A 27496-nucleotide genomic window follows, 5' to 3' on the forward strand; every position below is an offset into this window, starting at 1 on the left:
GTGCCCTAATGAACACATCCCAGGTATGCCGTGCCTTTCCGGAAGCTAAATGCAACCGTCTTTGAACAAACATCACACTGGCCAAGCCATGTCTCGAATGATGGCTGGTGGACAGAGATTTTTAAAAATGACCGCTGTGTGGAGTAGAGTTGATCTTCGTGTGGAGATGACTAGAGGATAGAGTGATGACGTTTGTCTAAGTGTTCCTTTTCTTGCCCTCCGGCTCACGGGGTGAGTGCCATAAAAAACATGTTACGAGAGCTTGACCGCAATCTTCTGGTCCTTCTTCATCATCCTTTGAACCTCCTTCTCCATCTTCTTCCTCTGCTGCTCCATGGAACGCTTTTCTCTCTCAGCCATCTTCTGTTGTCTGGTAGACAGGGAAACACAAAAAGGTGTGAGTTTAAAAGGATTGCAACAAACCTCATTACTAAGCTTTTTGAGAGAGCAAAGGTGATAGTTCAGGAGGTAGAGAGAGAAAAAAAAAAAACTCAAAAAGTACTGCCAACCAAGTTTCCCTGAAGTCCCTGAATTTTCTGTGTGCAAATAATGCCTTTCTTTCATGTTGACTTTGTGCTGAACATTCTAATATACTGCCACCTGCTGGATAACAACTAAACTTGCAGATCTCTTGACAATATGACAGTAATATGACACTGAACATGACAGGATTTTCACATTGAACTAGGGCTGTCCCCGACAATTCATCTGGTCCAAATTTTTACACGTGTTTTTCCCCATAAAATGACACATCCTAGGTGTTTTAATCAAATCAACTATAGGTACTGAGCTTGGCTGATGCTTTAAAGCACACCGTTTGATGAAATAGTTAAAAAAGACACAAATGACTAAAGGGAGTATGACCGCATTTGATTTGATTGTGTAGGGCCGGGTTCAGACTTGCTGCAGTTTTTTTTTTTTTTTTTTTTACAGTGAGTGACTGACTCACCTCCCTGCTGCAGTGACCACAGAACATCAATCTATTGTTGTTGTTTTTTTGCTGAAGCTACAACATAATTACAGCCATTTCTGACAAAGGTTCTGGTACCGAAATCGTTCATTTGTTTAGGAAAAACATACCCTATTCCCCTCAACCCTTGTTCTATTTACGTGACAAATGTATGCATCGCATGCATGTGACCACTGGGGACTGACCTATACCATAATCACATCAATAACTTGGATATAACAAACTCCAATATTGGAGGTCAAGAAAAGTTTTTTTTTTTGTAAAGCCTTTATTACAGCAAAGACTCAAAAACAGTCGCATTCATTCATGAATGCAATTTCCAAAATGAAACGGTTTATTTATTGTTTACGCCAATTACTCAAGGAATGCTTTATTTTAAAACGAAAATGCTGGATTGCATCTCAAATCATGAATGACTCGTATGCTGTGTGATGACATGAATGAATGATTAATGGATACAGTAGCCTACAGAAGTATTTAAATACAAGCCTAAGTAACTTAGCGTATTAAGCCTAAACAGGATGCACTCTTAGGCCTACGGTGGTTATACAAGGATGTTATTTAAACTTACTAATGATAATGACATTACTTATAATAATAATAATAATAATAATAATAATAACAATAAGGAGATCAAGAAAAAAAAAAGAGGGTTATTACAAATATCATTTCTTCTGACAATTTGGAACAGTATAAACAATAAAATAATACCAGAGGCTGTTCTAACGGGGGGAAAAAGTGTAAAGATTTTATGACAGCATAGCAAAGATTAAAAACAGACGAATGTGAAATTGTTTATCCGACATGTGGGTGCGTGAGGCTTGGTGCTGACGGAATGGATAGGCTATTAAACACACACACAAAAAAAGCATCAAAGCAGGATCTGTCTTATTTCTGTTGATATATATGGATTAAATAATCAGTGGCAAGAAATCACAAGGATGTGAACCCTGTGGAATCACCTGGATTTATGCTTAAATTAGTCATCAAATTTGATCATCTAAGTCACAACAATAGACAAAAATAGTCTGCTTAAGCTAATAACACAAATGATTGTATTTTTGTCTATATTGAATACATCATTTAAACATTCAAGTGTAGGTTGGGAAAAGTATGTGAACCTCTAGGCTAATGACTTCTCCAAAAGCTAATTAGGGTCAGGAGTCAGCTAAGCTGGAGCCCAATCAATGAGACGAGATTGGAGATGTTGGTTAGGGGCTGCCTTTCCCTACAATTTTTTTTAAATAAAAAAAATCACTAAATTTGAGTTCGCTATTCACAAGAAGCATTGCATGATGCAAACCATGCCTCAAACAAGAGATCTCAGAAGACCTAAGATTAAGAATGGTTGACTTGCATAAAGCTGGAAAGGGTTACCAAAGTATCTCTAAAAGCCTTGATGTTCATCAGTCCACTGTAAGACAAATGGTCTATAAATGGAGAACGTTCAGCACTGTTGCTACTCTCCCTAGAAGTGGCTGTCCTGCAAAGATGACTGCAAGAGCACAGTGCAGAATGCTCAAGGAGGTTAAGAAGAATCCTAGTGTCAGCTAAAGACTTACAGAATTCTCTGGAACATGTTAACATCTCTATCGACGAGTCTACGATACGTAAAACACTAAACAAGAATGGTGTTCTTGGAAGGACACCACGGAAGAAGCCACTGCTGTCCAAAAAAAAACAAAAAAAACATTGCTGAACATCTGAAGTTTGCAAAAGTGCACCTGGATGTTCCACAGTGCTACTGGCAAAAAATTCTGTGGACAGATGAAACTACAGTTGAGTTGTTTGGAAGGAACACAACGTGTGGAGGAAAAAAAGGCACAGCACACCAACATCAAAACCTCATCCCAACTGTAAAGTATGGTGGAGGGAGCATCATGGTTTGGGGCTGCATTGCTGCCTCAGGGCCTGGACAGCCAGCTATCATCGACAGGAAAATGAATTCAAGTTTATCAAGACATTTTGCAGGAGAATGTTAGGCTCTTTGTCTGCCAATTGAAGCGCAACAGAAGTTGGGTGACGCAACAGGACACCGACCCAAAACACAGAAGCAAATCATCAACAGAATAGCTTCAACAGAAGAAAATACACCTTCTGGAGTGGTCCAGTCAGAGTCCTGACCTCAACCCGATTGAGATACTGTGACATGACCTAAAGAGAGCAGTTCACACCAGATATCCCAAGAATATTGCTGAACTGATACAGTTTAGTAAAGAGGAATGGTCCAAAATTCCTCCTGACTACAGAAAACGTTTGGTTGAGGTTATTGCTGCCAAAGGAGGGTCAACCAGTTATTAAATCCAAGGGTTCACATATTTTCCCACCCTGCACTGTGAATGTTTAAACGGTGTGTTCAATAAAGACATGAAAACATGTAATTGTTTGTGTGTTAGTTTAAGCAGACTGTGTCCATTGTTGTGACCTAGATGAAGATCAGATCAAATTTTATGACCAATTGATGCAGAAATCCAGGTATTTCCAAAGGGTTCACATACGTATTCTTACCACATACACATTTAACAGTGAGGCTATTGATTATAGACCTAATTAAAGTTGGGGTTTCCTATCGCCTCACTTTTCTTAGAAAATTAAGGCAAGGGCTGTTCTCGTCTCCTAACACCGCTGCTGTCGCCAACCATTGTTCTCAACAGTGGTGTAAATTGCTTAAGTAAAAATACAACTTCTCATTTCTGGGGGTATTTATATTTTACACAACTTTAACTTTACTACATCCGAATTGAAAATAATGTACTTTTTACTCCATACAATTTCCCTGACACCCAAAAGAGCTTGTTCCGTTTTGAATGCATGACAGGAAATGGTCTAATTCATGCACTTAACAAGAACATCCCTGGTCAGCCTACTGCCTCTGATCTGGCGGGCTCACTAAACACACGCTTGGTTTGTAAATGATGTTGGAGTCTTGGAGTTGCTGTTTAACGTTGATATTACTCACATGGTCTAGGAAAAGGCGCCAATTCAACAGCGCACTGATGTGTTTCCGCAGAGAGCGACCGCTATCGCGGGAGAAAGCACATTTGTTATAAAATAATAATTGTTATTAGTGTCGCACCACTGTTCTTACGTAATATAACCATATACATTTCCAGTAGAACAAATGTGATGGACTGTGCCATCCCCACAGCCTCCACACAGTGCACTCAGACAGGTGCAAATCTGACAGGTGTCTTGTACACCATGATTCATTTTGTTTTGCTACTGGTCGTCTAAAGAAATCTCAGTCGACCTACAGTCTATCGCCCAAACAATCGACCAGTCGACTAACTCAGTGCCTCTGCTTGACATCATGGGAAAATCAAAAGAAATCAGCAAAGACCTTAGAATTTTTTTTTGTAGACCTCCACAAGTCTGGTTCATCCTTGGGAGCAATTTTCAAATGCCTGAAGGTACCACGTTCATCTGTACAAACAATAGTATGCAGGTATAAACACCATGGGACCATGTAGCCGTCATACCGCTCAGGAAGGAGACGTGTTCTGTCTCCTAGAGATGAATGTACTTTTGTGCGAAAAGTGCAAATCAATCCTGGAACAGCAAAAGGACCTTGTGAAGCTGCTGGAGGAAACAGGTAAAAGCGTATTTATATCCACAGTAAAAACGAGTCCTATAGACACAACCTGAAAGGCCGCTCAGCAAAGAAGAAGCCACTGCTCCAAAATCTCCATAAAAAAAGCCAGACTATGGTTTGCAACTGCACATGGGGACAAAGATCATACTTTTTGGAGAAATGTCCTCTGGTCTATAGAACTGTTTGGCCATAATGACCGTTATGTTGGGAGGAAAAAGGGGGAGGCTTGCTAGCCAAAGAACACCATCCCAACCGTGAAGCACAGTGTGGAAGCATCATGTTGTGGGGGTGCTTTGCTGCAGGATGGACTGGTGCACTTCACAAAATAGATGGCGACATGAGAAGGAAAATTATGTGGACATATAGAAGCAACATCTCAAGACATCAGTCAGTCAAGTTAAAGTTTGGTCGCAAATGGGTCTTCCAATGACCCCAAGCATACTTCCAAGTTGTGGCAAAATGGCTTAAGGAAAACACAGTCAAGGTATTGGAGTGGCCATCACAAACCCCTGACCTCAATCCTATAGAAAGGTTGTGGGCAAAACGGAAAAAGGATGTGTGAGGATGGAGGCCTTCAAACCTGACTCAGTTACACCAGCTCTGTCAGGATGGGCCAAAATTCACCCAACTTATTGTGGGAAGCTTGTGGAAGGCTACCCAAAACGTTTGACCCAAGTTAAACAATTTTAAAAGCAATGCTACCAAATACTAATTGAGTGCATGTAAACTTCTGACCCACTGGGAATGTGATGAAAGCAATAAAAGCCGAAATTAGCATTCTCTCTACTATTATTCTGACATTTCACATTCTTAAAATAAAGTGGTGATCCTAACTGACCTAAGACAGGGAATGTTTTACTAGGATCAGGTCAGGAATTGTGAAAAACTGAGTGTAAATGCATTTGGCTAAGGTGTATGTAAACTTCCGACTTCAACTGTATCCTTGAGAGTCTATGTATTCCCAATACACAAATATATCAGGAGCCATATCTACATGGTATAGGTCTCAAAAATATTTTCAAAAACAGAATTGCATATAAAATATTCTCTAGACCCCTCAAACTCAAATCTGAACCTCGAAGTAGAGGGCTGCGTGTGGGTCCCGACAGAGATCATTGCGGTGAGGTCAGCCTTTTTCATGCTGTGGGTGGGAGTAGGCAGACAGATGACTTCTGGATTAAATTATATGTTGTTGCACAGATTATTTGGAAACGGTCATCGTTCTTCTTTGTATGCGCTGGCCTTCCTATTGTATTAAAAGCACATCTTTGTCACATTATTCACACACACTCAGAATTCGCTGCTTCAACTTTAGCAATGTATCTCTCATCTAGTTGGGCGTGAGATCAAGCACGACTCGTACACAAAAGTATGTGGATTTAGCTATTTCCACCACACTCGTTGCTGACAGGTGTATAAAAATCAAGCACACAGCCACACATTATCCATAGACAAACATCGGCAGTAGAATGGCCTTACTGAGGAGCTCAGTGACTTTCAAAGTGGCACCGCCATATGATGCCACCGCCATATGATGGGAGCAACAAGGGCTCAGCCGCAAAGTGGTAGGCCACAGAAGCTCACAGAGTGCTGAAGCGCATAAACATTGTCTGTCCTCAGTTGCAACACTCAATACCGAGTTCCAAACTGCCAAGGGAAACAACGGCAGCACAAGAACTGTTCGTCGGGAGCATCATGAAATGGGTTTCCATGGCCAAGCAGCACCACACAAGCCTAAGATCACTATGCTCAATACCAAGCATCGGCATGAGTGGTGTAAAACTCGCCACCATTGGACTCCACAGCAGTGGAAACGCATTCTCTGGAGGGATGAATCCCGCTTCACCATCTTGCAGTCCGACGGACCCATCTGGGTTTGGCGGATGCCAGGGGAAAGCTACCTGCCACAATTCATAGTGCCAATTGTATAGTTTAGTGGAGGAGGAATAATGGTCTGGGGCTGTTTTCCATGGTTCGGGCTAGGCCCTTTAGTTCCAGTGAAGGGAAATCTTAACGCTACAGCATATAGTGACATTTCTAAACAATTCTGATCTTCCAACTTTGTGGCAATATTTTGGGGAAGGCCCTTTCCTGTTTCAGCATGAAAATACCCCCATGCCAAAAGTGAGGTCCATACAGAAACGGTTTGTTGAGATCGGTTTGGAATAACTTGACTGGCCTGCACAGAGCTCTGACCTCAACCCCATTGAACACCTTTGGGATGAATTGGAACGCCGACTGCGATCCAGGCCTAATCGCCCAACATCAATGCCCGACCACACTAATGCTTGTGTCTGAATGGAAGCCTCAACAACGTTCCAACATCTAGTGGAAAACCTTCCAAGAACAGTAGAGGCTGTTATAGCAGCAAATGGGAGACCAACCCCATATTAATGCCCATGAGTTTGGAAAGATGTTCGATGAGCAGGTGTCCACATACTTTTGGTAATGTAGTGTATATGTGTGGTCTCATTGAAATAGAGTAGGCTGCCAATGCATGGGTGGAGAATCACTGGCAGTTATCTTTCCAAGGAAATGTACTACATGAATATGATTAGGCTATCGTTCACTACATTGCCTATAAATACATATTTATAACCCATATTTGTCTCAGTCTGAACATTTTCCCACTCCTAAAAAGGTAGGCTATAAAAATAGCTCAAGAGAAAGTGCAAGTCTCTCTAAGTCTAGCATATTGGCTGATAGCCCACTAATACCGATAGCTTAATATAAACGGGCCACTTGTGGCTGGCAAGTGAGCTGCGTACATACGCCTAAAATAACATCACAAGACAGAGGTTGGGTTCAGAACCAGTTATGCGGATAGCGGTTGGGAGCAGGAGGAAGAAATCAGTCCCGCGCAGACTACGTCGAAGCCAGTTCCACTGCTCCCCCCCCCCCCCCCCCCCCCCCATTCTTCCCCTCCAATCAGGGTCTGATTTAGACCTGGGACACCAGTTAGGTGAAATTCATTGTCAGGTAAAACAGAAAACCAGCAGGCTCTGGACCTGTAGTGTAAGATTTTAATACCCTTGCTCTTCACATGATAAAAAATGCTATCACCTGAGCACCAAATCGGCCTCCCAGGCAGCATCTGATGACTCATCCTCCCAGGCGTTGGCGTCCTCATGCCAGGTATCCATGTCTCCAAGCTCAGACTGTGGGACAGAGGAGGACAGGAATGCAGTCAGGACACGGTCGCTGACACAGTATAGGATGGCAGTGGGACCTAATCTCCATTAGCAACTATTCTTCACAACACTATAAAAGCTTTATTCAACATGAATACAGAGAATTATGGCCCTGGAGGACTTGTGCACTCCTGGGAATGAACAATGTCAGAGCACTGGTCCAACTAAAATAGACATTTGAGATGGTGAACTACAAAGAGACTCAGACTTCCTCATATTGCTATAGAGATGGTCTGTAATCCTTGAAACAAGAAATTGGACAGGCGTTGTCTAGCTGCTCAGTTTTTTGGTGGCTGAGGTTTAGAAATCTGGACAGTGGATAGAGCAGTACCATCTCTCTCAAAGCCCCTCACCAGCCCGTCCCCTTTCAAAAGACACCGGTTTACAACTATTTCAGAGGTTAGCAGTGTGCATTAGAACATTCAAGTTTTTTTTTTAAACACACTAACTTCAAACACCACCCCTGCAAAAATCAGTATTCATCAAAATAATAAGTACCGCTAATCCACCGTACAAGGAGATAGAGATTCAATTAAGACAACCTACTCCATAGTTTTAAAGTGAAAGTTATAGAACATTTTCCAAATTAAGGGAAAGAAAGCAAAACTGAAATATCATAATTCTCCACCCCCCTGAGTCAATACTTGGTGGAAGCACCTTTGGCAGCTATTACAGCTGTGTGTGAATAACTTGGAATAAGATTCTACCAATTTTGCACAACTCTTAGGGCAATATAAATCCATTGTTTTCGTCAAAATTGCTCAAGCTCGTTACATTTGGTTGGAAATCTTTGACGGACAGCAATATCCCCAAAAACTGGTATCAGATTTTCAAGCAAATTTCATTCAGGACTAAAAAGTATTTCTAGTGGGTCTATCCCACAGTCAGGTTTTCAGAAAACTGAATGCAACAACATTGCATTCATTCCATATTACTGGCCTGTATGATCAAAGTGGAAATAAATACACCTGTGTAAATTTTATTTAAAAAAATAAGAAATAATCCACTCCAAATGATCCATTCTGTTTGCAACAAGGCTGATAAGTAATATTAAAAACGACAGGATTGGGTCAAATCCAATACAACACAGAGTGAAACCCTCTATATTTTCAAGTAATGTGGAGGCCAAATTTTATGGGTATGCTTGTCATCAGCAGGGACTGCAGAGTTTGTCAGGATAAAAAAAGTTTGCGGAAAACCCGACTCGGTCTTCTGTAAACCTAAACCTGAGATACCAAAGACACACCAGAATGGCTTTCCAAGAGGTGCTGAGTGTTCCTGTGTGGTCTAGTCTCAGTCCTGACTTTAATCGGCGTAAAATAATCCAAGTTTAAATATTGCTGTCTGTAAATGATCCCCAACCAAATGTTATGAGTTTGAGCAATTTTAACAAAAACAATGGATATAAACTCAGCAAAAAAGAAACGTCCTCTCACGGTCAACTGCGTTTATTTTCAGCAAACTTAATTTAACAACTTCCACAGACATGAGACTAACAGAAATGGAATAATGTGTCCATGAACAAGGGGGGGGGGGGTCAAAATCTTGAGATTGTCTGCAATGACAACAAGCTCAGTCCGATGATGCTGTGACACGCCGCCCCCAAACCATGACGCAAGTGTGATGTTCGGATGTACCGATCCTGTGCAGGCGTGGTCTGCCACTGCGAGGACGATCAGCTGTCCGTCCTGTAGCGCTGTTTTAGGCGTCTCACAGTAGGGATATTGCAATGTATTGCCCTGGCCACATCTGCAGTCCTCATGCCTCCTTGTAGCATGCCTAAGGGCACATTCACGCATATGAGCAGAGACCCTGGGGATTTTTCTTTTGGTGTTTTTCAGAGTCAGTAGAAGGCCTCTTTAGTGTCCTAAGTTTTCATAACTGTGATCTTAATTGCCTACGTCTGTAAGCTGTTAGTGTCTTAACGACTGTTTCACAGGTGCATGTTCATTAATTGTTTATGGTTCTTTGAACAAGCATGGGTGTTTAAATCCTTTACAATGAAGATCTGTGAAGTTATTTGAATTTTTACGAATTATCTTTGAAAGACAGGGTCCTGAAAAAGGGACGTTTCTTTTTTTGCTGAGTTTGTTGCACTAAGAGTTGTGTAAAGTTGTTAGAATCTCATTCCAAATTATTAACAGCTGCGCTGTCTGAATTTTTTTAATCTAATTTTAGATTACAAAATGTGAGAAAAAAAGCTTTCTATAGGCACTGTACTCTGGGCGATGCTACACAAACTCACAGATGGCTGAATGAAGGAGGTGTCCTGAGTGGCTGCCAGTCTGCTGGAGAAGCCCGCACTGCCATCGGGTACCAAGTAGTTGAGTGGCTCCCTCTTCTTCAGTACAATCTAGGGTGGGGACAGAGAGAAAAGAGACAAGTTAAAACTACTAAGACTCAACAATATGATATGGCGCGACTACAAGCATCAGTGTGGCCAGCGATATTATCGACAGAGTGTGAGGCAAGAGGCTGCACTCTTCACCACCAAAACAAATACTGTTAAGCATCAGTGCATGTGCACGGGAGTTTGCTTCGCCCTCTCATGCCATGTGATAGCTCGGTGAAAACAAAATGTTGTACAGTGCAGCCTCGACCTTTAGACAATTTATGTTTGCGTTGGGAGTTACCCTGCTCCTCCCTTCTGGTAAAAGTATATTGCTGAGTCTACCTTTAATTAGTGTTGAGAAATGCACTTTAAGTTGGAATCCATAATTCGTGAAAATGCCTCATCCATTTGGGATATTTCAACAAAGAAGTTAAGTCAATCAACAAACACCTTTTCCCCCTTGGACATCATTGCATGCACATATAATACTAGAGTATGTGCAGTACTGCGATTTTTTTTATCATGCTGTCTGACACTCCCCTCCTGAGTTTCATCAACTAAACAAAACAAACACAACAACAAAAGACACTGGGGCGAACAGTGGCACAGATTTCAGCTTTAAATGAAGACCCAGCCTACTTTCTGTGTTTTCCTGATGGTGGGAGCCATGTCTTTGAAGTAGTCTGGTTCCACTTCCTCGCCGGGCTGTGGTGGCACATTGCCATTACCGCCCTCAATCTTGATACTTGTGGGACCATCTTCATCCCACGAGCTCCATTCTTCAATTTCTGCCTGCACAGGGTTTGGTCAAATAATATGACGAAAATAAAGAGAAAGGATTTAAGTGTGCCACAAAGTAAAAATTGACTGTTGGTTGCACAACAAATGCTTGATGATGTAATTAATGACAATAGGGGGGAAGCAGGTTTGTTAGGGATGTAAAGCGAATCGACTAAGCACTTACAGCCCATTATTGATCTTATAAACTGTATATCACTGACCGGTTTGGGTACTGATGAAAAATCAACCGTCGTTGGAAGAGATATCTGATCCCCACTTAGCTTACGCAACCTCCCAGATCTATGTCAAAACAGGAAATGTGCATACCGTCAAAACTGTGGGCCACCACAAAAACAGACATTTTTAGAGCAAAGGCATTCCATGGGAAGCAATTTTCACGTGCAAATAGCATTTGATTTCTATGCTAATGTATTTGGTAGTGCTCAAGGAATGGCATTCTATATCATTAATTTCAACATTAAGTAAAGTGACTGGAAAGCTTACAGACTACAGCTGTCAGATTTGACCGAATCTGACACGGCAAAGGGTTCTAGATCAGTTTTGCTTCTTTCAATTCAACATAATGGTTGTTCCTTACCTGCATATTAACCTTCTGAAGAATGAAAGGAAGGTTGAAAGCCATGTGCAAATCTTGAAAAGGCGAAACTGAGAGATGGCCATGGTGAAGCTGAGCTAAAAGGAGGACATTGCATTTTAGCAAATTTGATTTATAATCAGAATTTTCAAGCAAGACTGTCATCAACATCCATCTAATAAATGAGTAAGTTTGCTAGCTGTAATAGCTTTTGTCATTAGCATAGCTAGAAAGTTAGCTAGCTATTTTCTTCCTGGTTACTACTTCCTCCTGGCAATTTAAAAAGTATCACAGTGTGAGTCATAATACCCATAAAACCTAGCAGTCAAACAGGGAAATGGTTCCAATTGTTTTTACACCATTAGTGTTTACCATAAGGGATTTTAGATATTTAAAAAAATAAGGGCTGCGTTTCGTGTAGGCTTATCCTGGCGTGACATTTTGATAACTGTGTAAATCTCTCTAGGACAATGTGACTAAGAAAATACCTGCCTGTATTTAACCCCAAAAATGAAATGCTAATTAGCTTCTAATGTGGCCATCATAAAGAACTACAAATGCCAGGATCTGGACGAGACTGACGAATCGAGGCAAAGGTAAGCATCTCTGGATTAACTATGTTAGCTAAATGTAGTAATGAATAAATTGGCTACATTTCTTTAAATGGGCAATTATGTGAACCGTCTTGTGCAAGTTTTAAATTGACAATGCCTGTTAGCAAAGGTGTCAGCTAGAGATGATGTGCAGGAGCTTGCAGGGATTTGTAGTTTAGCATGTCGTCTACTTTGATGCTACTTAGCATTTTCAAATCTGAGAGTAAATAGTTGTGCTGTTATTTTTATTGATTTGGCCAAAGCTTTTGATATGGTAGACCATTCCATTCTTGTGGGCCGGTTAAGAAATATTGGTGTATCTGAGGGGTCTTTGGCCTGGTTTGCTAACTACTCTCAGAGTGCAGTGTATAAAGTCAGAACATTTGCTGTCTCAGCCACTGCCCATCACCAAGGGAGTACCCAAAGGCACATCACTGAACTCTATACTCCTCTGTAAACTGGTCATCTCTGTATATCTGTCACAAGACGCACTGGTTGATGCTTATTTATAAAACCCTCTTAGGGCTCACTCCACCCGATCTGAGAAATCTACTGCAGCCCTCATCCTCCACATACAACACCCGTTCTGCCAGTCACATTCTGTTAAAGGCCCCCAAAGCACACACATCCTTGGGTCGCTTGTCTTTTCAGTTCGCTGCAGCTAGCGACTGGAACAAGTTGCAAAAACACACTCAAACTGGACAGTTTTATCTCAATCTCTTCATTCAAAGAGTCAATCATGGACACTCTTACTGACAATTGTGGCTGCTTTGCGTGATGTATTGTTGTCTCAACCTTCTTGCCCTTTGTGCTGTTGTCTGTGCCCAATAATGTTTGTGCCATGTTGTGCTGCTGCCATGTTGCTACCATGCTGTTGTCAGCAAGGTCTCTCTTTATGTAGTTGTTTCTTGTCGTGATGTGTTTTGTCTTAATTATATCCCAGCCCCCGTCCACACAGGCCTTTTGGTAGGCCGTTATTGTAAATAATCATGTTTTTATCTGACTTGCCTAGTTAAATAATGGTTAAAAATAAATGTATTGATAAGTCACCTTGTCCGAGAGATTTCCATGGTTATCAAAACGTCACGCCAGGGTAAGCCTACACGAAACAACCCTTAATGAACTGTTTTGAAAATTTCTATGGGTAAAATTTCTGTTTGAAGAACTATTGGAACCATTTCCTTGTTTGAACGCTAGGTTTTATGGATATTATGAGACCACCGTGGGGCTCAATTTCTGCATCATCTAATGCACCCATTCAAAACAACTGAGAACTCATACAAATACGAGCTCAAATCATGCAGGTCGGAAAGTCGGAACTCAAGAAAGAGGTCCGAGTTAGAAATCCGAGTTGGATTACGGTTCATATCGATTTTCCATTGAAGATCGTTTATTTCTGGATTCCGAGTTGTTTTGGACGCAATTAAGTCTGAGATTTCAGAGTTCCCAGTTGTTCTGAACGCGGCATTCTAATCAAGTCTAGGTAACGTTAGATATATTGTTGGGGGGTCTGAAACGGATAGAGACAGTTTGTTCATTGTCTTCATTGCTAAAATACAGACACTCACCGTGCAGCTCAATATACTTGCTTAGCTGACAGCTGGCGAATCAGATGTGGTCGTCCCCAGAATTCATGTGTTTAGCTAGCTAGCGCTAACTTAGCAAAACAGCATACCGATATGCAACGTATTTTTCCTTGTAAATTTCACTCTCGAAACAACACACTTGCAATAATGACACCAGTCATATCACAAGCATATGTGTCTAACAGCTGCTACCTAGCATCCGTTCTCATTATTTATTCCATAAATATTTGTCGCTTCTTCATAGCCTCATGGCTGCCATCTTGAAACTGGGGAGAGGATGTGGAACCAAAGCCGGGGCAAGAGGCACACTAAGTATCTCTGGGCTATTGGTAGGCTTTGGACTTCTGCCCCCCAGTGGTAGAACATATCATAGGACTTTGGCTTTATTTGAGCTGTTCTGTGAAATGTTATAGGCATAAAAAAATACGCATTTGGTTAATAAAAGTATAAATGTCATCCAGGCAAACTATGGATTTATTATGAGTAAATAATTAGGACCATTAACCAGTGGTGTAAAGTACTTAAGTAAAAATACTTGAAATTACTACTTAAGTCGTTTTTTGGGCTATCTGTACTTTACTATTTATATTTTCCGAAATATAATCATGTACTTTTTACTCCAACACATATTACTGAGTGTTGGAGTGTGCCCCTGGCTATCCGTCAATAGAACATGTACGGGATTTGAAATGGTTTATATTTTTACTTTTGATACTTAAGTACATTTGAGCAATTCCATAATTACAAAATGACAAATTATTTTAATCGAAGTGGGCGAAGTATTTTGAATATTTGGGGCGTAGTCATCCATACAAACTGGCCAATGAGCTGACGAAGTACTTGGACGTGGTAGATTTGAAAGTGTGTTATAAACAGACAGACTAACGCTGTTGGGTTTTTTTTTTAGCTGGGAAGTGTAATTATTTCACGTGAAACTACATTTGATTAAAAGGTGAGATGCGTTTTAATCTAATGTACTTAAAAAAAAGTGATTTTGATTGCTTTATAGCTTTGTTTCCTTGCAAATCTTTGTGCTACGGCATACACCATAATCCGGTAGCTAACTAGCTAGAACTAGTAGCTAACGCGTTATTAGCTAAACTAGCTTTTCTTTGGCTAGACGAGATGCAAATGGTTAGCTAGCTAAGGACGTTAACTTAGCAACACATCCCAGCGAACTGGTTATTTACATCAGGGTCCGTTGTATGCTTGTTGATTCACACATCAGGAGTATATATCGCACTATAGCGTAGATGTCATATGTGTGAATAGCTAGTTAGGCTTACAGTCGGTAACTGCCTCAATAACCATTAGCTAACGTATCGACGGTGACGTTAGCTACATTCTTTGCAGCGATGTTGGAGGAGGAACATACAGACAGACAGCACCAACTTGCCATGTTGTGTCAGAAGCTCGACCGAATTAAAACAAGATGTCTAATCGAAGGTAATAAAACCATTTCATTCGTTCCATGGCGAAGACAACATGCCTCATATATTGTACATAATGATATGCCCATATAAGACCACTGAGTTTGCAAACGGTCACTCACTGTCTTTTTTTCCTCCCATTTTCATGCAGATGACACTGATAATATCAACCAGGCCATTGGCTCCAATTCGCCTGAAACGTGTCTCGCATATCTGATGGTCTTGGAGAAGAAAGGAGACCCTCACTTGGATGCTAGTCATCTCACAAAGCTTACAGACTTCTATACCCGTGTATTCTCAACTATGCCACTGGGAAAACACTGCCAAAATGAGAGCTATGCCAAAATGCTGGTCAGATTTGCAGAGCTGAATGTGTGAGTGAACCATGATCATGCTGTACCATGAGAGACTTGAGCTTTGTTTTGCAACATGTTCCTCTGTTGACTGTACTTAGCTACATCAGTTAAATACAAAGTGTGGTGTGTATTAATAATAAAGTGGCAATCTAGGATTTGGGAAAACTACAAAGGCTAGCAAAAAGGTAACCATTCTCAAATTCACAGATGCAAGGACTGACCATCCATGAGCTCAAAATAATAGTTCTATCCATATGTTGAAGCTATTCAGTGTTTGTTTACAATTACATGGTTTACAAATAATGGAAGTGAAATAAGTTTAGATGTTGAGCTCTCTGATGGATTCCGACAGTTGAACTAAGCTCTGGAGGCATTTATACCGGTAAATTATTTTATTCAAAAAAATCAATGGCATAATTTCAGAATTTAAGTCTAAAAATGTATGTACCAATCCCAGATTGCCCCTTTAACAGACAACCTTTTGGTATTTATTTATTTCCTTCACATTGTCGAATGAGTCCTTTAATTTCTTTCAGAATTCAAGACCCCAGTGGGGCAGAGGGCAACTTCAATGTTGCGACTACACACTGCCAGGATTTCGCTTTTGTCCACATTGCACACGCTCAGTTTGAACTGTCTCAAGGTAGAGAGATGTACAACTATCTTTGGTTCGACTGGCATAGATGATTTATACACACAGGCAACACAATTTGGGTTATTTATTCAACTTTGGCTCCATGGTTTTACCAGCTTTTTTATATTCACCCAATACAACTATTGAATCTCTAACATGTTACTCATATCATGCCAATGATGAATGCATCAGTCCAATCTGTGAAACTACCATTCAGGAACTCCATACTGCTGCAGGAAAGTATTATTGGTATCTAGTCAGTAAGATTATTATTTCTTTACTATCCCATCTCAAAAGGCAACACGAAGAAAAGTACTTGGATACTTCAGAGGGCAATTGAACTGAATGCCAAACCCAATGACCTGCTGGAGGCTGCTATGCAGAACTTGACACTGGGCAAAGCAGAACTTCTTTCCTCTGAGGATAAGGAAAATGTACCAGGTTAGTTATGTCCAATTTCCAATCCCATTTGAGATCAGTATTAACCGGATATTAACCGGTATTAACCGGTATTAACCATTTTCTCTCTTTTTTTAAACTGTCAAAAACAAAAAATAGTATAATACATGAACATGTTTCTTCACCCTAGATTTGAATGAAATCACTATTATGCTACTTTAGGGTTTTAGTACTGTATATTGATTGTCTTAATGTGTTAAAACAATTTTTCTTTCAGTCTCAACTTATAATATAAATGGTTCTGCAAAAAGTGGCAAAGAATTTGGCAAAGTCTCCAGAGACTCCGACGGTACAGGCGACTTGCAGCTCTCCAGTATATTTTCTTCGGGGTAAAAAAACAAAAACCGTGTTTTTTTTGTGTTTTTTTACAGTGCCATGTTCTCACACCAAGCTTCTCTCTGTTTGGATTTACATTCTTCTATTCTGTCTCGTGAAATTTTTGTTGTTGACACTGTTCTTCTCATTCCCTTAGAACAATGGAACCACGGAATGGACCCCTAGAGGACCAGGCTCCAGCTTGGAGGTCTGGGTCTCAAGGAAAGAGAGCCGTTGGCATAGTAAAGTTTGATTTTAGTCTTTTAAAGATTCTACATTCGATTTTATTAGTAGTAGTTTTAAATAGTGTTGGGGAGGTTGATACAGTTGCATATCGCAATAAAAATACATTTGAATTAAAATTACTTTGGACGATATTGTATCGATACTCTGACTCCAAGTATCGATTGTGTTTTTTTGCTAGGTAGCGTTAGCTAGCACCAGTTGGTTGTATCTGCGCCAAAACCCGGGTATTTTTCATCCTGTAGCTTGTTCTCCATCTTTTTAAATTGTTAGCCATGTTCGCACTTTTATTTTCATGCCTGATCAAACCTTGTTTTCATTATGACTCTCTTGTCTTTGCAGCAGACATATATAGTGAGCAATACGTTAGGAACATCAAATCGCAATAAAATCGCAGTATCGAATCGTGATACATATAGAATCGTGAGATTCGCAATACATGTCGTATCGGTACCTAAGTATCGTGAGAATATAATATTGTGAGCCCTAGTTTTAAAGTAGTTTTCCCCCCATCACTTCTCTGGCTTTAAATCATCTCTTGTTCGTTATTATCCTGCCCTTCTAGCCAGGGAGGGTGCCTGTAGTCCATCGCTCTATCTATGAAATGGATGATGATGACAGTGATGGAAGACAGGTGAAGAGGAGGGAGGCTCTCATCCCAAGTAGCTTGTCCAGGTAAGCATTTTTATTTTTTTTACCTATTTCAAGGAAACACGTTCAGAACACAGGATTACAAAGCCTAAACTGATGAATGGAACTTTCTTTTAGGCAAACATCTGGTTCAAGTGCCATGTTTACCTTGTCCTCAGCCCAAAAGCGTGTTGAAGATGGGGATTTCCTCAATCTAAAGGTCTGTGAATGAAAATCCCCACTGTTTCAGTTGTAATTATAGATTGCTGGGGGGGGGGGGAATTGTTGAAATAACATGGAGAGCAGAGCATATGATATCTCACATAATCCTATTTTAAAGACGAGTTGATTGGACAATCATATCGTTGTTGATGTGCTCTCTCAGACACCGATCATTAGCCCTGAGCCACGCCCATGGGAGGACATGGGAATGGTAGACTCCACCACGACACTGCTGCACAGGCAAGACAGAAGAGATGCCACTAGGGTGGAAGGTGAAAACCTTTTACATTGAAGTGAAGCCATTTTGACCTAGTAGTTGACGGTACAAAACGCTTGTTTAGTGAAAAGCATTAGTTGGTGCACACCCACATATTCAAAGAGGTGCTCACTAACCGATTGGTAAACTTGTGAGAAAAAAAAGTTCCTCACTCATATGTTCTCTGCTGTTTCAATGGTAGATACCACTGACCATATAAACCAGATAATCGGTTCCAACTCCCCTGAGGCTTGCCGGCTCTATCTGACTAAGCTGGAGAAGAGGGGCAATCCTCAGACGGACACCAACCTTCTCCTAAAGCTGAAGGACTGCTATTCCAGAGTCTTCTCCAGACTGCCATTGGGAATGTACAGCAAAAATGAAAGCTATGCCAAGATGCTGGTCCGATTTGCCGAACTCAAAGGGTGAGTGTACTAAAGGATATTTTTGTAAATAAAAAAACATGCATGTATTCAGATGTGTTTCTAGTGTTCTAGAATTGGTTTGTTGGTTTGATGGCTGTCTAAAAATGTCCTCTGTAGTATTGATGACCCAGATGATGCTCGGGACAACTTCATCGTTGTGAGATCCAACTGCAAAGGCTTTGCCTTTGTGCACATAGCACATGCTCAGTTTGAGGTGGCTCAAGGTAGATTGCCCATTTGTATTTGTGTCTTACATAAACGATTGTGCGTAATATAGAGTTCTTATACTAAAGAGATTTTTGTTCATATTCTTCCAATAGGTCAGGTCAAGAAATGCACCTCGATACTACAGAAAGCCCTTCAGGTGAACGCAAAGCCCACTGAACTAATTGAGACGGCAATGCAGAAGCTAAAAGCCGGGAATTACCAGTTTCTCCCCGCAGAAGACCGAGAGAGTGTCCCAGGTAGGTTTCATTTAAATTTAGTCAATTAAGCTGTATGTCTTGGTGGTGTTCATTAGGTCATGCAATGGAAAATGTAGTCCCTCTGTTTTCTCCTGTTTGGTACCTAATGAACATGACCCTGTTCATCCTGACTACAAAGTGATAATGGCTTCAAGCTTGCAAACCTGATGTAAGTTTTAGTTGAATAGATTCCTTATGCGTGTTTCTTTTTACAGAGCCACAGTCCCACGGGTCATTGAGTCTGTCAAACTATGGTAGAGAGAGGGAGCCGGAGATTCCCGCCCGTTTACCTCTGAGCCAGACACAGCCCAAACCCTCCAGCATGGAGCTGTCTTCAGGGTGGAAAATGCCAGCCCGTGTCAGCCGAGTCGTGTCTCCAGAGGTTTGGCTTGCTATTTTATTTTTGGTGTTACTACTGTGTCATCAACATGAAAAGTGCTAGCATCAAACTCCAATTTAGTTTGTTCATTCTTATGGCTGAGTTAACTACATTTCTGTCTCTCTTTTTGCCTCTGTTTTGACACTTAACACTTTTTTGTTTTCTTTTGGATTCTTCTATTTTAACCTTTTGGGTTTATCTGTGTGTGTGTGTTTGGTTGTCATCAGGAAAAGCACACCCCTCCTGATCTCAGGCCCATTCCACGTCTGGTGGACTCTCTGCCCACCCCATCCCTCCCTCTCCCGTCCAGACTCAACCCACCCGTCGCCTGCCAGACGCCCAACTACAAAGACCCCAGGGTCAACTGGTGAGGGGGCTGGAGTGGACATATACAGTGCCTTGCGAAAGTATTCGGCCCCCTTGAACTTTGCGACCTTTTGCCACATTTCAGGCTTCAAACATAAAGATATAAAACTGTATTTTTTTGTGAAGAATCAACAACAAGTGGGACACAATCATGAAGTGGAACGACATTTATTGGATATTTCAAACTTTTTTAACAAATCAAAAACTGAAAAATTGGGCGTGCAAAATTATTCAGCCCCTTTACTTTCAGTGCAGCAAACTCTCTCCAGAAGTTCAGTGAGGAGCTCTGAATGATCCAATGTTGACCTAAATGACTAATGATAAATACAATCCACCTGTGTGTAATCAAGTCTCCGTATAAATGCACCTGCACTGTGATAGTCTCAGAGGTCCGTTAAAAGCGCAGAGAGCATCATGAAGAACAAGGAACACACCAGGCAGGTCCGAGATACTGTTGTGAAGAAGTTTAAAGCCGGATTTGGATACAAAAAGATTTCCCAAGCTTTAAACATCCCAAGGAGCACTGTGCAAGCGATAATATTGAAATGGAAGGAGTATCAGACCACTGCAAATCTACCAAGACCTGGCCATCCCTCTAAACTTTCAGCTCATACAAGGAGAAGACTGATCAGAGATGCAGCCAAGAGGCCCATGATCACTCTGGATGAACTGCAGAGATCTACAGCTGAGGTGGGAGACTCTGTCCATAGGACAACAATCAGTCGTATATTGAACAAATCTGGCCTTTATGGAAGAGTGGCAAGAAGAAAGCCATTTCTTAAAGATATCCATAAAAAGTGTTGTTTAAAGTTTGCCACAAGCCACCTGGGAGACACACCAAACATGTGGAAGAAGGTGCTCTGGTCAGATTAAACCAAAATTGAACTTTTTGGCAACAATGCAAAACGTTATGTTTGGTGTAAAAGCAACACAGCTCATCACCCTGAACACACCATCCCCACTGTCAAACATGGTGGTGGCAGCATCATGGTTTGGGCCTGCTTTTCTTCAGCAGGGACAGGGAAGATGGTTAAAATTGATGGGAAGATGGATGGAGCCAAATACAGGACCATTCTGGAAGAAAACCTGATGGAGTCTGCAAAAGACCTGAGACTGGGACGGAGATTTGTCTTCCAACAAGACAATGATCCAAAACATAAAGCAAAATCTACAATGGAATGGTTCAAAAATAAACATATCCAGGTGTTAGAATGGCCAAGTCAAAGTCCAGACCTGAATCCAATCGAGAATCTGTGGAAAGAACTGAAAACTGCTGTTCACAAATGCTCTCCATCCAACCTCACTGAGCTCGAGCTGTTTTGCAAGGAGGAATGGGAAAAAATGTCAGTCTCTCGATGTGCAAAACTGATAGAGACATACCCCAAGCGACTTAGAGCTGTAATCGCAGCAAAAGGTGGCGCTACAAAGTATTAACTTAAGGGGGCTGAATAATTTTACACGCCCAATTTTTCAGTTTTTGATTTGTTAAAAAAGTTTGAAATATCCAATAAATGTCGTTCCACTTCATGATTGTGTCCCACTTGTTGTTGATTCTTCACAAAAAAATACAGTTTTATATCTTTATGTTTGAAGCCTGAAATGTGGCAAAAGGTCGCAAAGTTCAAGGGGGCCGAATACTTTCGCAAGGCACTGTATCTGACATAAAAGCTCTTGTGCAATGATCCTAATAACCATAATCTAATTCTATTTCAGCTCTTGAGATATATTAGGAAATGGTATTGTCAGTGTTGGGGAAGCTAACCTGAAAATATTACTTCCCACTGCAAGAAGTTGCGCAACAGTAAAGCTACCCTCAATAAAAAAAAATGTTTTGTTTAACTAAAGTTACTTTGAAAAGGTTACTTTGAGAACTACCTCTTGAAAAATTAGCATATTTTAATCTGAACTGGCATAGTGCAAAGTTAAGACTGTCATCCATCCTGTGACGTGGCTTAAGTAACAGTCACGGCAGACAGTGTGGTGAGATCAGAGTGTGTTTCGTCTTGGAATCAAGAGGAAAGATTGGAAGCAGTGGTGCAGAAAATAGGACTTTCTTTGACATTTGAATTCCCTTTTCTCCTCAGTTACGTTACCCCCGTGGTCAAGAGGAACCCCCCGTTTGCGGCCCCTCTCTCAGCAGCCCATAAAGCCGGCCCTGCCCAGCAGCAGCCGTGCACCCCCCTCAGCCAGGTGTCCTGTGCCCAACAGACCCACCAGGTAAACCACAAATGCCATCCATGGGATTTCCCTGATCACTTGAGACGCAGTCAGGTCAGGAGGAACTAACTCATGTCCCTAGCTAGTTATGTTCTCTATTTGTGAGTTTTCTGTTTAAGTTAAAGGCCTATGTCAAATGAAATGTGAACTTGATGGTTGAATGACTCTGCACTTGTCCCTTACTTCAGGGTTCCACCACTGCTCTCTCAAACGAGTCCATCGTGATAAAAGGCAAACAGTTCCTCGTCCTGAAAATGATTGGCCGAGGTGGATCCAGTAAGGTAGGGTCCAGTTGTCTTGTTCATTAAGGCACAATGTAACAAAAGCTCTCAAAAACATTGTGCAACGGAAAACGAAAGACAGTTACTTGTTGGACAATTTAAGATACCAGGGAAGTACTACAGGTGGTTGGATGGCCGATTAGCCAGCTGGTTTGATGGTAGGTCCTCTGTCATTTCAGGTGTACCAGGTTCTGGACCAACGGAATCAGCTGTTTGCTGTGAAGTATGTGAACCTGGAGGAGGCTGATCCCCAGACAGTGGAGAGCTACAAGAATGAGATCGAGCATCTCAATCACCTGCAGCAGTACAGTGATCAGATCATCAAGCTGTATGATTAGTGAGTGTTCAGTGTTTGCTACTGACTTATTCCGCTAGGGTCTAGCAATAAATTATTTGGATTTTTATAAAAAATGCATACACTATACATCCAAAACACAAAAACTGGTGGTACTGATACATACATAAAAATAAAATACATAGTCATCTTGCCTACATATAAAAAGAGGAATGATAACAACATAAATCTATTATTTAAGTTTGACATTTTTTGGTCTCATCGATGTTGTATCAACTCCCAAACGGGAGAGGCGAAGGTCGAGTCGTGCGTCCTTCAAAACATGACCCGGTAACCTGCACTATTAACACTTGCTCGTTTAACCTGGAAGCCATCCGCACAAATGTGTCAGGGGAAACACTGTTCAACTGACAAGTGAAGTCAGCTTGCAGGGATTAAACCCCGGGCTGTAGTGACGCCTCAACACTGCGATGCACTGCCTTAGACCGCTGTGCCACTCGGGAGGGCCCAACACAATGTATTTTGATTGTGGTCCTCTGTTCCATCCCACTATACATGTCATGGGATTCCCAGTGAGCAGTGCATTTTATCAGTCGAGTTCTCTTGCGTTCCAGTGAAATAACCAACAGCTACATCTACATGCTAATGGAATGTGGTAACCTGGACCTCAACACCTGGCTACGGAACCGTAAAACTGTCAACCCGCTGGAGAGGAAGTTCTACTGGAAGAATATGCTGGAGGCAGTCCAGACCATCCACAAACATGGTTATTATCTCTCCATCTGTCTTGAACTCTATCTCTTCATCAGTAACAATTGTTTTCTAAGTTCCTCATACCCAAACATTGCGCTCTATAAGAATCTTTTTTAGTTTTTTCAGTAACTTTTTTGTGTGTAGGTATTGTCCATAGTGACTTGAAGCCTGCCAATTTTGTGATTGTGAATGCCTCGCTGAAATTGATCGACTTTGGCATTGCAAACCGCATCCAGCCTGATGTGACAAGCATTATGAAAGATTCTCAGGTAAGAGCACAACTCACATCTCCAACTGTAGTTCATAATGTATGTATGCATAACCAGAAGCTTGCCAAAATAAGGATATTGATCTTCAAGAAAAATATCCAAAACACAGGTGGGGACCTTGAACTACATGCCCCCCGAAGCCATCAAAGACACTTCATCCCAGCCAGGGAAGGCACGGTTTAAGGTGAGCTGATGTCCCGTCCTTCCTAAACAATGTATTTTTAATACATGCATATTCCATATGGACTCATTTGTATCAATGCTGGAAGTATATGCATGTGAAATGATGTATAATAAATATTTTTGTTTCTTTGATTCATAGATTAGTACTAAAGGTGATGTGTGGTCCCTTGGTTGCATCATGTACTGCATGACCTATGGGAAGACTCCATTCCAGACCATCACCAACCAGATCACCAAGCTACACGCCATCATTGACCCGACCCATGAGATAGAGTTCCCTGACATTGCAGAGAAGGATCTGCTAGATGTGTTGAAGGTTTGAGTTTATTTTTATTTTTACAGGGACAGTGCACATTAATTAACATTTCAGTAAAAGTGCTGGTTTTAGCCAGCCGGCTAATTTTCAACCGCAGTCCCTAGGCAGGTTATTAAAAACAATTACAATATAGACAATAGCAACATAGAACAAGCAAGACATAGCAACATAGGACAAGCAAGACATAGCATACAGACAGAGCAACATATACAAAAAGCAGCAAGACAAAATTCATAAAAGCAACAAAGTGTTTCCACACCTCACAAGCTACAGACAACAGACAACATGGAGAGCGGCAACACACAGCTAGGGACCATGTTCACAAATCTGATTGACCTTTAGCCATGTCTTCAAGCATTTTGTGAAAGTGTGATATGTGGTGCAGTTATGTGTGTCTGATGGCAGTGTATTCCAGACATGGGAAGCTCTCACAGAGAATGCAGATTTACTAAAGGTGCTTTTCCTTAGGGGAACTATACAGTCACCTCTCATGGCAGACCTTGTGGATCTGCTGCCATATGTCTGGGTTTTCTGTTTAACAAAAATATTGAGTGGAGGGGGAGCCAGGCCATTGAGGATCTTGAATACAAGACATGCGTCGGTGTATTGCACAAGATTTTCCCAACTCAAGAGCTCATGCTTTCTAAGGATGTGACAATGATGATGGCTATTGGGCTTCCTATCAAGCACTTTGAGAGCCTGTTTGTAGACAGACTGAATAGGTTTTAATGTTGTACAGCAAGCTTGGGCCCAACTAGTCAAGCAGTATGTTAAGTGGGGGAGTATCATAGATTTGAAGTACAGTTTTGCTACCTCTGTAGTCAAACAATTCCGTATAAATCGGAAATTAGCTAGGTTGAATTTGGTTATTTGAATTACCTTTTTCACATGCTTTTTAAAGCATGAGTGAGTCCGCTATGTATTTGGCTTTTTGGTTGACTTTTGATTTTACTGTGAATTACATAGATCTGATGGGGATATGTTTTTTGTTTTGTTTTTCTACCACCAGAGGTGCTTGGTACGAAACCCAAGAGAGCGGATTTCCATCGCGGAGCTGCTGGAGCATTCATACCTAAAGCTTCAGTCTCAGCAACAGTCACCTGTGCCAGGTACATAAATGCCCACACATTATGCATATTTTTAACTTATACCTGCCATAATACCAAGTGTTTTTTATTATATTTTTTTAATAAGAAAAAGAATTGCAACAAATGTAATTTTGTCTTCCTCTATATCTCCTTTCAGCACCTCCTGACAATAACGATCTGAAGAGGATCCTCAATGAGCTCGCTGCCTTAAAGTCTCCCAACAGCATTGCCAGGGCAACTAATGTGAGCATAACAATGTGTGAATTTCCAATAATATTCATCTTATTGTCATTTGGTTTTAACTGACTGGCGTCTTCTCTACAATCGACAGAACTTGGCGAAAATGTGCAACAGTGGTCGAAAACTAGATGCTGCAGGGTGTGTAAAGTCATCCAGCCTGCTCAACTGGAAGATGTGATCTGGCCATGTAGATGCTCCACTGATGGCATAAAAAAAAAACATAGGTGTCAGCAGATGGGACTCAATTTATAGCCTAAGTCGTGCTTTACCCATGCTTCAGCACAACCCGAAAAATACATCCTGCTTGGCAGTACACTGGCCTTGTTTGAATACTTTGAAAATGTATCCTTCCTTCCCCTTGAAGTAATCACTGATCTGACATGTCTGGATTGGTGAAAGCTATGAAGTGGAACCTTTACTTTTATTTTATCCAAGTATGTCAGATCAGTGCTGACACAGAGGATGAGAGGAAATAAGGAAGCTTTTTAAGCCGGGTCCATATCTGCCCTACAGAGCTCTACCATCTCCATGTTTTATGTCCTCATGACTTCCCCTTGCTTGTATCTTGACAGATACGAATCTAAACTTTTTTCTTTCTTTTTTTAGACTGACATTTTTTGTGTTTCTTTACTTTACACATTTTACTGTACTCTCAAACATGTAACTGCAAAAAATGCTCAACAAATAAACTAGCTAACTGATGTTTGTTTATTTCAGCTGTCAGTTTCATCTGTGGATAGACAGATATAGTGATTATAGTGTGTGTGTGTATATATATCTGAAAGTCTTGAATGAATTATAGTGAAGCTGCTGAATGGACAAAAGGTGGCATTTTATGTGGAGAGGGGGAATAACCTGCTCTGACAATGTAAAATGGGATGACTTAAATGTATGGTAATAATGCTGTCTCAAATTCATATCAAAACCAACCAAAGGGTTTCAGCACCACATCAGGGAGAGCTATGAAAATGGACCAATACTGCGTGCACCATTTTCTATTACCTCCAGCATGACTGTTCCATGCTCTTCATGACATGACACCAGACATCTCTCTTTTTCACCTTTTTGCACCCAGGAATGGTTTCCACTAGACAGCACAGCCACAAAGTCAGCATTGTCTTTTGTAATACTTTGTGAAAACAAAAATGAGCTTTTTGGTCTTTAAGGTTAGCAGTGTGGTTAAAATGGTAATTTGTTGTCTTTTTACCTAAGCACAGTACTTGACTTGGGCGGGAGGTCACCTGAACTGAGTAAAGGCACCTCAGATTTTATTCTGATAGAGTTGCTGCACCTCATATCTCGAAGGTATTGAATTCCTGCAACTAAATATGGGTACTGGCGCCTATTTCAGGTCAAATCAAGCACTGGCCTAAAGATTCATTTACAGTCTATATATTCACAATAATACATTTTATTGGGCAGATGCCTTTCAGGACACTCATAATACATTTTAAGGACATCTTACATCAAATCTGGTACTATATATTAAATATATTTGATTTAGGCCTATAATGAATTACAATGTTGCTTTATTATTTACAGGGAAAATATAACATTTTAAAAACGATCAGCTTATTTTTTATAATATCCGGGTTGTGTCACTTCACATGGTATCATGTGCGGTGAACAGTAGCTATTGCTGTGTAGGTTACTCCACATTAGCTAGCTAGACTCACAAAACTAGCAAAAACAAGTGGGCAAATAAAGCTCGCTTCAATTTTTTTCAGTTTCAGGACATTGAGACAATGATCAGCACGACAATGCTGTTTTTATTCAGCACTTTTAGAAATCATGAAACACTTCTCCACTTCAATTTGCACTCTCCCTCCCTGTCCAGTGAAAAAAAATGGCCAAATGCATGAAACAATATTTCCAGTCAGTGTAAATAGCTCATAATTTGTAGAAATGTAATTGAATTGGAAATATAAATATGCCCTGTGCTTTTGCACTATAGGGCCTAACTATAGGGCCTAACTATAGTGCAAAAGCACAGGGCATATTTATATTTCCAATTCAATTACATTTCTACAAATTAT

General features: G+C 40.9%; 2 protein-coding genes across 4 annotated transcripts; one reads left to right on the forward strand and one right to left on the reverse strand.

The window, feature by feature from the left end:
- LOC109864596 (receptor-binding cancer antigen expressed on SiSo cells-like) lies at nucleotides 1-13929 on the reverse strand. The gene is made up of 7 exons (XM_020452447.2): nucleotides 13622-13929; nucleotides 11464-11558; nucleotides 11087-11165; nucleotides 10725-10877; nucleotides 9999-10106; nucleotides 7626-7720; nucleotides 1-370 (listed from the first exon to the last, which is right to left on the reverse strand). The coding sequence occupies exons 2-7, from the start codon at nucleotides 11544-11546 to the stop codon at nucleotides 253-255; spliced, it is 636 nt and encodes a 211-aa protein (XP_020308036.1). The 5' UTR covers nucleotides 11547-11558; nucleotides 13622-13929; the 3' UTR covers nucleotides 1-252.
- Nucleotides 11536-26171, forward strand: ttk (ttk protein kinase). 3 transcript variants are annotated; one of them, XM_020452419.2, is made up of 25 exons: nucleotides 11536-11646; nucleotides 14993-15085; nucleotides 15221-15443; nucleotides 15962-16068; nucleotides 16357-16500; nucleotides 16736-16847; nucleotides 16991-17075; nucleotides 17642-17751; nucleotides 17845-17926; nucleotides 18092-18200; nucleotides 18387-18609; nucleotides 18727-18833; nucleotides 18930-19073; nucleotides 19289-19455; nucleotides 19680-19819; nucleotides 21903-22035; nucleotides 22224-22316; nucleotides 22496-22653; nucleotides 23226-23377; nucleotides 23509-23633; nucleotides 23743-23817; nucleotides 23956-24132; nucleotides 25142-25241; nucleotides 25378-25463; nucleotides 25552-26171. In XM_020452419.2, the coding sequence occupies exons 1-25, from the start codon at nucleotides 11643-11645 to the stop codon at nucleotides 25636-25638; spliced, it is 3036 nt and encodes a 1011-aa protein (XP_020308008.1). In that variant the 5' UTR covers nucleotides 11536-11642; the 3' UTR covers nucleotides 25639-26171. The 3 variants fall into 3 exon arrangements, with proteins under 3 accessions (XP_020308008.1, XP_020308014.1, XP_020308019.1); XM_020452425.2 differs by lacking the exon at nucleotides 11536-11646 and adding an exon at nucleotides 14458-14591 and having other exon boundaries at nucleotides 14978-15085; nucleotides 25552-26163; XM_020452430.2 differs by lacking the exon at nucleotides 11536-11646 and adding an exon at nucleotides 14462-14591.
- Nucleotides 26172-27496: the final 1325 nt, after the last annotated feature.

The sequence above is a fragment of the Oncorhynchus kisutch genome, linkage group LG2 (genome assembly GCF_002021735.2).
Source record: "Oncorhynchus kisutch isolate 150728-3 linkage group LG2, Okis_V2, whole genome shotgun sequence".
NCBI classification, from domain to species: Eukaryota; Metazoa; Chordata; class Actinopteri; order Salmoniformes; family Salmonidae; genus Oncorhynchus; species Oncorhynchus kisutch.

Bases quoted from the DNA above. Each gene is read 5' to 3' on its own strand.
- ttk (XM_020452419.2), top strand. The intron at 19,456-19,679 runs GTTTGGCTTGCT...GGTTGTCATCAG, and splicing joins GCCGAGTCGTGTCTCCAGAG to GAAAAGCACACCCCTCCTGA. The intron at 22,317-22,495 runs GTAGGGTCCAGT...CTGTCATTTCAG, and splicing joins GCCGAGGTGGATCCAGTAAG to GTGTACCAGGTTCTGGACCA.
- LOC109864596 (XM_020452447.2), bottom strand. From the start codon at position 11,546: ATGGCCATCTCTCAGTTTCGCCTTTTCAAGATTTGCACATGGCTTTCA. The intron at 10,107-10,724 runs GTAGGCTGGGTC...TCCCCACCCTAG, and splicing joins CCATCAGGAAAACACAGAAA to ATTGTACTGAAGAAGAGGGA. The intron at 371-7,625 runs GTGATAGCATTT...CCTGTCTACCAG, and splicing joins GAGGCCGATTTGGTGCTCAG to ACAACAGAAGATGGCTGAGA.